Source organism: Brachyhypopomus gauderio, chromosome 18 (assembly GCF_052324685.1).
Source record: "Brachyhypopomus gauderio isolate BG-103 chromosome 18, BGAUD_0.2, whole genome shotgun sequence".
Lineage (NCBI taxonomy): Eukaryota > Metazoa > Chordata > Actinopteri > Gymnotiformes > Hypopomidae > Brachyhypopomus > Brachyhypopomus gauderio.
This window is the reverse complement of record NC_135228.1, coordinates 2745456-2757885: the sequence shown is the minus strand read 5'-3', so window position 1 is coordinate 2757885 and position 12430 is coordinate 2745456. Positions and strand designations below refer to the sequence as shown.

Sequence of the window (12430 nt, the reverse complement as noted above, 5' to 3'; positions counted from 1 at the left end):
AGTAGCTCGCAAGCTGAAAACTGTGGGCACCCCTGGTCTATATTGAAGATGGGCCCCTCTAAATTGTGGCCCGGTCTCTTAGAAAAAAGAGAAGAAAAAAAATCCATCTGCCCCTGAGGACTGTCGGCCCTCCAGGCAAATGCCCGGTACACCAGATTACCAGTCCAGCCCTGGTTACCCCTGTCATTATAGTTCCTCATCTTAGTATGTATAAACTGGTCTAGGTTGCTTTATGCTGGTTTCATTTCCCTGATTTCCCAGTTTTTTGCACTTTCAGTTTGTTCCTAGTTCTCCCTGTTCTTATTGTATTTATTGTATTTGTTGTATGTATTATCCATGTGTATCTAGTGTAGTCAGTGTTTCTGTTTTCCTGTAGTATTTCCAATTCGTCGTGTCCCCTTCATTAGTTAAAGTTGTGTGTGGTTCCTGTGCTAAGCCCCCCCCCCCCATTTGCTTGTATGTTTAATTTATTTAAATAAATTTTCCTGCTCTTGCGTCTCTACTGCCCATTTGCACGTTACACTTATTATATTTTAATCCTATTTAAATTTCTCTCAATTTACTATTTTATGTCAAACCCTTTTTTGGTTTGATTTCTTTAAATTCTTTATATTTTATTAATTTCAATTTCTATTTTAATCCTTTAACATCTTTACGGCAAGGAAGTGTCATGGTGATCCGGCCTCGTCACTCAAGGCACACACACACACACACCCTACATCACTCCCTTACTCTCAGTCACCAGCTATTGATAGGCCCCACCTGTCATCACACACACCTGTCCCTTGTTGCTGTTCTCCTGTGTTCCTTACTTAAACCCCACAGGTCCAACCCTCCATTGCTGCACATTGTTGAGACAATGTAGGGAGTTCTATGACGACATAGGGAGTACTATGACAACGTAGGGAGTTCTATGACAACATTGGGAGTACTATGCTGCTATAGATGACTACCTCTTCGCGCCCTTCCAGCGTCTGAGACTGTTAGTATAATGTGCGCTACTAGCATGTAGAGTTTGTGTTGCGCTGCTGTACCTGGAGAGTGTCACAACGCCTGCTGCACTCGTTCTTGTTTTGTTTTCCAATTTGAGATGGATATTAAAGTCATGGCGCTGCCAGCCGCACCTCCTGCTCCCTATGTCCTCCCGCAACACCAAAGATGATGGATCTCGGGTTGTGTAAAGCACTTTGAATTGCTGATGTGTAAAAAAGGTGCAATATAAATAAACTTGTCCTTGCCTTCCTTGCATTTCAAAGCCCATCGCCCTCATCACACCATATGAGCTTGTTTGCGGAAAGGAGCAGGTAGCCTCTATATAGAAGTGTATAAATGTTTTCAAAGGTACTGAAACAGTTATCACATTAAAAAAATTTTATTGTGTATTTTCAGACCTTTTTTTCACTAACTGCTAGAAATAAAAATTATATATTAGTTTACATATTCATGTTTCTTATGACCCTGTTTTGCTATTGTATGAGTATGTTTTGCTACTGTATGGCTATTAACAAATGTTGTGAAACCAAGGGTCAGTTACCCAGAACCTTATCTATGAGGCTGAACCAGTGCCAAGCTCTGTGGGTGTGTTTGGTCTGAGAGAGGAAACTCGCGCAGACACTGAGTAAACACTACCCAGAAAAGGTCTCAAACAACAGACGCTAGTGCTGGAAATAAAACATGCTAACCACAAAAGCCACAGAGCTTGACAAACAAGTGCATCTTCTGAAGCATTTCTAAAAGTAGGACACTGCAAAACAGCATAAACCATTCACTCATCTATTAATTATTGTATAACCCATACAAACCCTCAATCACACCATTTTAATCCCTAAGAGCAGAGGAAACACAGCTTGACAACTTGTACTAGCACGTCCTCCTCTAGTGACTGAACCAGTTTACACCGGTTTAATGTGAAAGTAAAGCTCAGCAGACTGTGAGGAGAGGAGTGTACATCTGTATAGGAGAGAAATACGGTGAGTATCTGAATTGCAGATGGAATTTGTGAATTATATGATTGTGCACTAGACAGCACAGTTGGTCTCAGCTAACAGAATTTATTTTATAGCTGAACTTTTTCAGACAAAATGAAAGCTACCTACTACATGTACAGAATAGCCAAGCTAAGCTCTTTATTTTTCTATAACTTGAAGTTGTCACCTCCCACTCGTGTAAATTTCTACCTTTTTCTGATCCATTTGTATCTCTTTCTCTCTGATTGTGTGTGTCTGTGTGCATATTTCTATGAAGGCATGTGTGTGTGTGTTCATCCTGTTCGGCATGTGGAGTACATAAAATAAAGGAAACAGCAACAACAGTATAGGCCTATTATCCAAATGGATGAATTAGTGCAGACCAACATCACAGCTCAGACAGGAGGGAATGTCTGTGCTCCTGCACTGCATGGAAATCAAATTAATGCACCAGTGACACTGAACATTAAATGTGGAGGTAAGAGATTAATATACACTGCTCAAAAAAATAAAGGGAACACTTAAACAACACAATGTAACTCCAAGTCATCCACACTTCGTGTTCAGATAGGAAGCAACACTGATTGTGAATCAATTTCAACTGCTCTTGTGCAAATGGAACAGACAACAGGTAGAAATGAGATTTTCAACTGATTTCAAAGATTTTTATTAATTGAGATCTAGGATGTGTTATTTTAGTGTTCCCTTTATTTTTTTTAGCAGTAGGCTATATATATATATATATATATATATATATATATATAAGCTTTCAAGCTTGCTAGATTTTCTATTTAGGTAGGTAAAGGTAAAATTTGTGGAATCAACACAATCCAGGAAGCTTATTGTCAAGCTATGTTTCCTTTGCTCTTTGGGAAACAATTTTAAGCGTATTGTTTTGTTCTCTCCTCCAGTAGGATCTTCAGGAACTCCTGCTCCCAGTAAAGGTCTGTTTATACAAACCACTGATTATACAAACATCTGAATATACACCACGATTATGTACAGAAAGTCACTGTATGTATGTGAGCTCTGAATATGGACATACAGTTGAAACCAGAAGTTTACATACACTATATAAATAGACACATGTGCTTTTCATTGCTCACTGTCTCAGAATAAACTCCTCCTGTTTTAGGTCAGTTAGGGTTACCAAAATTATTTATATTTGCTAACTGCCAGAATATTTTTTTAAGGCAATTTTTATTACGTTCTTCAAAGTCAAAAGTTTAAATACACTAAGATTACTATGCCTTTAAACAATTTGGGACAGCCCATATGATGATGTCATGTCTTTGGAAGCTCTGAGTTAAGTAGACACACACCTGTGGATGTATTTTAAAGCACACCTGAAACACACTGCTTCTTTGTGTAACATCATGGGAAGGTCAAAAGAAATCAGCCATTTGGACATATGAACATATTAATTCACATTTAGTCTAACACAATCTCAGGAGGAAATTGATCTCCGTATCCAGAAATGTGCTCAGTTTACCCAGTAGCTTTCTTTGGATAGGACATTGAGAGCATTACCATATTTTCTACTTCACAAACTACCTCCTGTCAGGTTTGGTGTGCTTTATGGACCTAAATACAAACTTTGACCACTTGAGCGGTGGCATGCAACAGAAAAAAATTTACAGCACACAGTACACAGTATGATACAGTACACAGTATGATACAGTACACAGTATGATACATCACACAGTACACAGTATGATACATCACACAGTTCACAGTATGATACATCACACAGTATGATACAGCACACAGTACACAGTGTAGGTACCATGCTAAACCAGCAGGTGGCAGTACCACTGGCAACACATTGAACAAGCTTGCTTTGACGGAAGAAAGGGTGTGTCTACAGTTCAGGTGTTTAAATACCCTGAACAGCCATTCATCACTCTCTCTCTGGTTTGACCGACACATAGGTTAGACCTATTAAAGAGAGGCTCCGTAATATCTCTCTCTCTGGTTTTGTTTGAGAGCACACGAACTTTGATACGACTAACAGCAAACAGCTGAAAGTCGTATTACTTAACACTAGAAGCGCCGCGCCTCATTTACATACTTATACCTAGAAGCGCGGAGGGCCGGTCATCTGAAGAATGAGCTGCCCAAACAAAATATTTGTAATGGTGACATTTGCACGTAACGTCAATATGTTAACAAATTAATGTGACTGAACCATTTAGAATCAGTGCCTTGTGACCTTGTTGTCAGTAGCTTTCCCATTGTCAGTTTTGTTTAGTTTCATATTGCATTTCCTGGTTTGTGCGAAAACGCAAATGCAAAATATAGTTTCAGTTTTGTTTCTTGGTTAGTGTAATAGTTTGCTTGGTTAGTGTAATAGTTTGCTTATTTGTCTGTGTGTTATTCTGTTGGCATATATGTCACTAGATTATCATGTTCGTTCGCCACACCACTAACCCACTGGCCCGCACCCCCACTGTGAAGCGTTCACGTCTTTTGTCTTGCTAATGCAACAGACTGCGCTGCAGCCTTCCACCCCCACATCCACAGAAAGCTTGTTCGATACTCAGAGTAGCAAAGTGAAGCCCGTAGACCGAGCTAAAGCAAGTTTGTTTGTATACTCAATGTTACGCCATTTCAAGTTTTAATGTCTAAAAGTTGTATGTTAGTGAATTGTAGGCTATGGTGAACATAACAAATCTACAAATAAATGTCTATAATGTTTTGTGTTAGACAAAGAACAAAAAGCATAAATAGGCAAAATAATTACAAAAATATCATTATAAAAGGTAGATTATGTACCTTTGCGTAACAAAACGCAAAATTATTAAAATGATACGGATGGCTTCACGAATATAGTTGCCTTTCTCCTCTCTAATGTTCACTTTTTTATCTTGGCGTATTGTGTTGCCGTTTCAAATGAGGTGTTTGATCGGTGAATAGCCGATGTGTGATCCCACGTCCTAACGACCGTGTTATCACCGAGTGTTATCACCATTCGGTGATTTACATGTAGCGTATATTGCATAAGTTTCGTTCCCCACCTCAAATTAAGTTCCATTTATGTAGTGAATTGTGAACTTGAGAATAAACCTCCGCCGCTGTGGTTAATGTTCATGCACTGTTTGAACAATATTTATTAATTACAGCCAGGTTTTGGAGGTTGTAGAACACAGCTACAGGCCAACAACGGGTGCATCCCGTCTCTCTTTAGTGTATATTGAATAAGTTTCGTTCACCACCTCAAATTAAGTTCCCTTTGTTTTGATTTGTGTGTCGGCTTCACACAACTCAACATTCAAAACACAGCTTAGGTGCAGTCTTTGCACATTTGCCACAGACCAGTCGCTTACATGTCTGGCAGATGTCATACGTTTTGTTCCCTGAACATCTGCCGACTTGGCATTGTTTTCTTTTTGAGGGCGGGCAAGGAGCTTCAGGAAAAAAGCTTTTGTGCCACTGCCCTAGCCACTTTTGCCATTTTCTGCTGTGCACACAGCTCCTTTACCAACTCGAGAATAAACCTTCGTCTGCTCAGGTTAACGTTCATGCACTGTTTGAACAATATATGTGCATTTATTGCAGCCAGGTCTAGGAGGTTGTAGAAAACCACGACAGGCCAACGACGGGTGCCTCCTTTCACCGAATACAGTCGTGCCATTTGATCCATAACATCAACGCCACATTTAGTCGTGTTGTAATATGAAACAGTTTCAGGCAGTTTCTTTGCGCCATTATCAATTGAAACTGTCTGATGCATTGAGCTCAGGATGCATACATTTTTTTAGGTTTTGCCTGGTAAATTGTTTGTCTGATTTTATTCATCGTTCCAACAATAGTGGTTTTGTTCGCCAAAAGGGTGTTTGCAAGTGCCAATGAAGTGAAGAAATTGTCAGTCGTTACATTTCTTCCTTTACCCGTGAAAGGCTCCATCAAACGCAACACAATATTTTCAGACAACCGTTGACCAGCCGGCCTGCTTTCATCTTTCCCTAGATAGGGAATGGCGTTCAACATATATTTTGTTTCAACATCAGCGGCCACCCAGAACTTCAATAAGAACAATACTGTTTTTCACAAATTTATCAAATATCTCCGAGATCATAGCAAATTTATCAGTCGCAAGGCGGGCAGCCCTTGTGCTCTTGTCATCAAAGCGCAGATAGCGCATGATATCTCTGAATGTCTGTCTAGACATTGTCTCTTTGAAAATGGGATTTCCTAAGTCAGCAGACCAGTATTCATCAAGTTTCATGCTTTTACCGGCTGTTATACCTCTCAAATAAACGAGACCCACAAATGCTTTCAGTTCGTCAGCTGTTAGTTTGAACTGAGCATTATTTCGTTCAGCCTCTGCCTTTGTGTATTTCAGAATTGCGCCCCACATTTCTGTGTCAATCAAACACAGTAAGCTGGTCAGTGGACTTTTAATTTTGTCCTTGGCATAACACGTAGGCCCTGGGGTTTCTCTCACAATATTGCACTCTTGTGCTCTACCCCGAGGTTTGCCAGCAGTTTGTTCAAACCACACCGTACCGTCTTTGGCCTGAAATGAGTCACCACCACACTCAGTTTCAGAGTCCGATTCTGAATAAGATTCAAGATTCAGATCCATTTCACTTTCGCCCTCTCCATCCGACACCTCACATTGTTCGCCCTCCGATTCCATCTTATCAATATTGCACAGCATGTCCAGCACTTGCTTTGGGGTGTACATGATTCTCTGTGCCATTTTTATAATGCACTATGCAACCTTTCAAACGCTCAAACCGAGGAGTCACGCAAACTGTGTTGCTGTTTGATCACCCAAACCGAGCTTTCAAGCAAACTGTGTTGCTGTTCGATCACCCAAACCGAGCTCTCAAGGAAACTGTGTTTCTGTTCAAACGCCCAAACCGAGGAGTCACGCAAACTATGTTGCTGTTCAAACGCCAAAACCGAGCTTTCAAGCAAACTGTGTTGCTGTTCGATCGCCCAAACCGAGCTTTCAAGCAAACTGTGTTGCTGTTCAAACGCCCAAACCGAGGAGTCACGCAAACTGTGTTGCTGTTCAAATGCCAAAACCGAGCTTTCAAGCAAACTGTGTTGCTGTTCGATCGCCCAAGCAGTTTTCACTCAAACTGTGTAGCCGCGTCCCGACGAATTTATAGCTCGCGTTGCCTCATGAATGCTATTGTGAATAAAGTGTTCATAACAGCACCGCCCATGCCATCATCTCAGTTTCGCTCGCAAAGGTATGCATTTACATACGTAACTTGCATTCTGCTTAATTCTTTTGTAATGCCAGTGTGTCAAAAGCAGCCATACATAATGTATGTATCTAACAGCTAGCCCTGGCGAAGAGGGATTATACCCGAAAGATCATTCCTTTGAGATATTGACTTGATAGGTAGGCTAATTACCATTCGCAGAATTCCTGCAAACTACTAAAGCATTAATTAGGCAAAGCAAGACTCTCTCACGGTTTGAAAACCATTGATGTAAACTTATATATAGTATATATTAAATAATATTAATAAATAAAGTATGTATTTTAAGACTTTGGAAAGTGAAACACTTTCACTTTCGTTCAACGGACGAATTCCGTTTTGTCTTTACACAATAATCAGTTTGAACTTTGTGAATAATTTAGTTTTGAAAACTATTGATCTTTATTTAGTTATACTAAATATTAAATGACATACGAATCTTTGCGACACCCGCTGGCAGAAAAGAGAATCACAGTCTTGAAGTGTAGGCGACGACGACAATATTACAGAGATACGAGCGAAATCGATTGAAACTAGCATGTGCAGGGTTTCTTTTAACAATGTAAAAATACTAGTTTATTAAAAGGACAGTTCTGGGGAAAGTCATGAAAGGAGGGTTCTGAAATTGGATCCAGTGCAAAGATATTATTTTTTTTGTGCTGCTGCGGTCAAGTGACCGGTGCTCGGCGCTTCTAGGTATAAGTAGGTCGACCAGAGGCGGCGCTTCTAGTAGACGTCACAGCGGTCAAATGACTGGAGCTTTGGCGCTTCTAGTGTTAATTAACGAGCCCGAGTTACGGTGTAATCTAACCAGCAACCGATCAACGTTACCGCGGCAACAGATTCACCGAACTACTTCAATCAAGCTTGTTAACGCGGCTACACAGACTGAAACAAAGACGATCAATTCCCTGTAGTTAAACCGTGAACGAGACTCTCATCTGGACTTCATATCCAGAAGGACGTTTCCCAGCACACCTGGACGACGCCGCTTTATCAACGAGGAACCTGCGGTGGAAATTCCCTCCTAATTCAGGGAGGATGACGACACTACCCAAAATCCTCAACACGTGAGTCTCTAATCGCTAGGCATAGTTTATAAAAGGGCAAAGTTATTTGAACTGTAGAGTTAACCAAGTTTTCTATTAATACATTCTGAATGTTTGTGTTTAACTTTATTTTCATAATCTTCATCAAGATTTGTATATACAGAGCTCTCTTTGCTGTGCATGCCACCATCTTTTATCTACCTGATTAGTGGACAACTTGTAGTCTTCCCCATTCTCAGACACACCACATTAATTTTTAGTTATTAAGCCAGCGCCATTACCCTTTGTTCTGACCACATTGGAATAAACCAGCTGAGCTCATTAACACAGTCGCGCTGCTCTACTGTTTAAAGTCGGCGCCATTTTAGTTGCTTTGTTCTCTATAGGAGAACTGAAACTACAACCCCCGCCTCCTCATACGCGCACAAGCGCGTGCACACATTACTCTCCTCCCCTTTTTACGCACACTAGATACCCAGTCACCACTGTTAATATACTGATCCTTGTTGATGCTGTTTGTTTTAGAATAGTTGGTTTTAAATAAATGTATCATTTATTTTCACCAAATTGTCTGTTGATGTCATTCAAAAGTGGTTGTTGCCAAAACCTCCAAAGAATTCATTGTTAAATCCTTCAGATACCAAACCATTAATTACCTTTAGTTGATAACTAAACTTGTGGTTCTGGTATAATTAGAATATGAGACTGATTCTAAATTAATGAGACTGATTAATAATTATGGTAAAACAAATTATATCTACTTTAAAGGATTAGTAGGTGAAACCCCTACAACAGTATGATACAGCACACAGTATGATACAATACACAGCATGATACAGTACACAGTATGATACATCACACAGTACACAGCATGATACATCACACAGTACACAGCATGATACAGTACACAGCATGATACAGCACACAGTACACAGGTGTGCAATACAGCTGCAAATATTTGCTGTCATGTGTACTCTGCTGTATTATAAATAAGCATGACAATCCAACGAGACACCATGATAGTGGTTAAGATGCAGAAAGAGCAGTGGTAATAAATGTGATTTTTCTTGTTGCCTGTTTGACTCAGGGTGTGTGTGTGTGTGTTACTATCACATGTCATGCTCATCACAGCACTTAAAACACGTCTGTAAATGAGCTAGATCACAACAGCACAGGTGACTTCACACGTAAAATAGTCTTGACAGGTTCTGATTATCTGACTGAGGAACAACAAAAAAACAACAAAAATACACTGTTCAATGTTTATCCTACCAATTAAAAATACATTTGTTAACATGCTTATAACCATTATTGTTCATTGATGAAACATACAGCAATTAATAAGAGTCTTCAGAATTAAAAGCTCATAAAATGTAAGATGTAATCAGTTAATAGTAAAATAACGGTTTAACAATAACTCAATTGAAAGTAAAGCAAAATGATTTTCACCAGCCTTGAAGACAAAACAATTTGATATTCACACATATGTCCAAGGGTGGGTACTCTATGTAACATGAGTTAATGTGATTATGTCTGATTAGGAGCCAGATATAATAGCACTGCTGCATTTTTGTTTGGTATGCTACACGTTTTCTTATGGTAAGATTTCTAGCTATTGAAACGTTACATGTTGTTTTCTCTGTTTTCTTATCAGAAATTGTATATGAAAAATCCAAACTCTACAAATCAAAACTGCAGGAGAAATATAAAAAAATTAATGAAGGAATCTCACATCATGCAAACTCAACCCCTCTGAATGAGATCTACACAGAGCTCTACATCACAGAGGGAGGGAGTGGAGACGTCAATAATGAACATGAGGTGAGATAGATTGAGACAGCATCCAGGAGACCAGCAACACAGGAGACACCCATCAAATGTAATGACCTCTTTAAAGACAAACCCATCAGAACAGTGCTGACTAAAGGAGTTGCTGGAATTGGTAAAACAGTCTCTGTGCAGAAGTTCATTCTGGACTGGGCTGAAGGAAGAGCCAATCAGGATGTCCTCTTCATATTTCCACTTCCTTTTAGGGAGCTGAATTTGATGAAGAAGAAAAAGCTCAGTCTGATGAATCTACTTCATGCCTTTTTCTCAGATACAAAACAAATACATTTAATAGACTGTGATGCTTACAAAGTCATTTTTGTCTTTGATGGTCTGGATGAGTGTCGACTTCCTCTAGATTTCCAGAACAATGAGACCTTGTGCGATGAAACAGAACCGACCTCAGTGGATGTGCTGCTGACAAACCTCATCAAGGGGAATCTGCTTCCCTCTGCACTCCTCTGGATAACCTCTCGACCAGCAGCAGCCAGTCAGATCCCTCTGAAAAGGGGGGATCCCTCTGAGTGTGCTTACCGGGTAACAGAGGTACGAGGGTTCAATGACCCTCAGAAAGAGGAATACTTCAGGAAGAGAATCAGTGATCAGATCCTGGCCAACAAAATCATCTCACACATGAAGTCATCAAGAAGCCTCTACATCATGTGCCACATTCCAGTCTTCTGTTGGATTTCAGCCACTGTTCTAGAGACAATGTTGGTTGAAGCAGAGAGTGGAGAGATCCCCAAGACTCTGACTCAGATGTTTACACACTTCCTGATCTTTCACATCAAACACAAGTATCGAAAGTACCATGGCAACACTGATATTAATCCTCACCAGACTAAAAAGATAATTACAGCACTGGGAAAACTGGCTTTTCAACAGCTAGAAAATGGTAACCTGATCTTCTATGAGGAAGACCTGAGAGAGTGTGGCATTGATGTCAAAGAAGTGTCAGTGTACTCAGGAGTGTGTACCCAGATCTTCAGAGAGGAGTCTGGGCTGTACCTGGTTAAGGTGTTCAGCTTTGTACATCTGAGTGTTCAGGAGTTTCTGGCTGCTTTATATACATTTCTGTCCTTCATTAACAACAACACAAATGTGTTGGAAAAGCAAACCATTGTCCTACACAACTTCCTAGATTATTTTTTTAAAAAGTCAACATTGTCAGACTTCCTTAAGAATGCAGTGGACAAGGCCTTACAGAGTGAGAATGGACACCTCGACCTTTTCCTCCGCTTCCTTCTGGGTCTCTCTCTGGAGTCCAATCAGACTCTCTTACGAGGCCTACTGACACAGACAGGAAGCAGCTCTCATGACAAAGAAGAAACAGTCAAGTACATCAAGCAAAAGATCAGTAAGAATCCCTCCCCAGAGAAATCCATCAATCTGCTCTACTGTCTGAATGAACTGAATGATCATTCTCTGCTGAAGGAAGTCCAGACATACCTGATTAGACGAGGATACGGTCCTCGCTTTGAGACCAGTCCTTGTCTCTATGGAGCCAGACTGTCTCCTGTTCAGTGGTCAGCTCTGGTGTTTGTGTTGCTGAACTTAGATGAGGAGCTGGATGAATTTGACCTGAATAAATATGATAGATCAGATGAATGTCTACTGAGACTGCTGCCAGTGGTCATAGCATCCAGAAAAGCTGTGTGAGTATTTTCATTCATAAACACCTTACTGCTCCTGCATCAATACATTATTAACTCATATCTGTAAAGTAATTTGTTAATAGCCAAGGGTGTCTTGAACCCCTGTATAACTAATGTAGCTGACCCACTTTTTAATCCTAAAGTGCTTATTAAGTCTCTTTGTACTTCCTTTCCTCTGCTGACATGCAATGCCTACCAATAATACTCCAAAACTTATTTCTTATTCAACTTCTGGATTTGGGGACATTTGGGGCCTTGTAACCAGCTCCTGAGGGTACTGCAGGGTTCCTAATCAGTCTATCACATTTCATGTTCAGTCTGTCGTTTCTCCATGCTTGACTCCTCCTGCTCGTTTATTGCTGAGCCATTGGTTCTTTACATATTCTTCAATTTGCTTATTCGACATTTTTTTGGGCATGGTGCATTGACATTTCTACAGGGTTGGTCAATATCTTCATTCAGCTCTACCCACATGCCCAAACCATCTCTATCTGCACTGTTGTATATATTTCTTGTTGGTCAGTTGCCAGTGACATCTGGCTCAGATGTTGTCATTTGCTATGCACTCACAAAATGAGATTACAAGGATCTGTCTAAGGCATCACATTTGGAAAATCTTGAGATCATTCAAATCCATCTTAGTGTCCAGGTTTCAGACCCACAGCAAAGTATACAGTGCGTGTGAATGTGTATGTGTGTGTCAGTCAAAG

At 40.2% G+C, this 12430-nt stretch overlaps 1 protein-coding gene across 1 annotated transcript in view; it reads left to right on the top strand.

Moving 5' to 3' along the window:
- Positions 1 to 1913: 1913 nt before the first annotated feature.
- The window catches only part of LOC143481752 (NACHT, LRR and PYD domains-containing protein 3-like), a 36595-nt gene continuing 26078 nt past the window's right edge, over positions 1914 to 12430 (top strand). Inside the window, 4 exon segments of the mRNA XM_076979893.1 lie at positions 1914 to 1970; positions 2245 to 2445; positions 2879 to 2911; positions 9893 to 11720. Of these exon segments, the coding sequence (XP_076836008.1) occupies positions 2331 to 2445; positions 2879 to 2911; positions 9893 to 11720 (1976 nt within the window). The 5' untranslated portion in view covers positions 1914 to 1970; positions 2245 to 2330.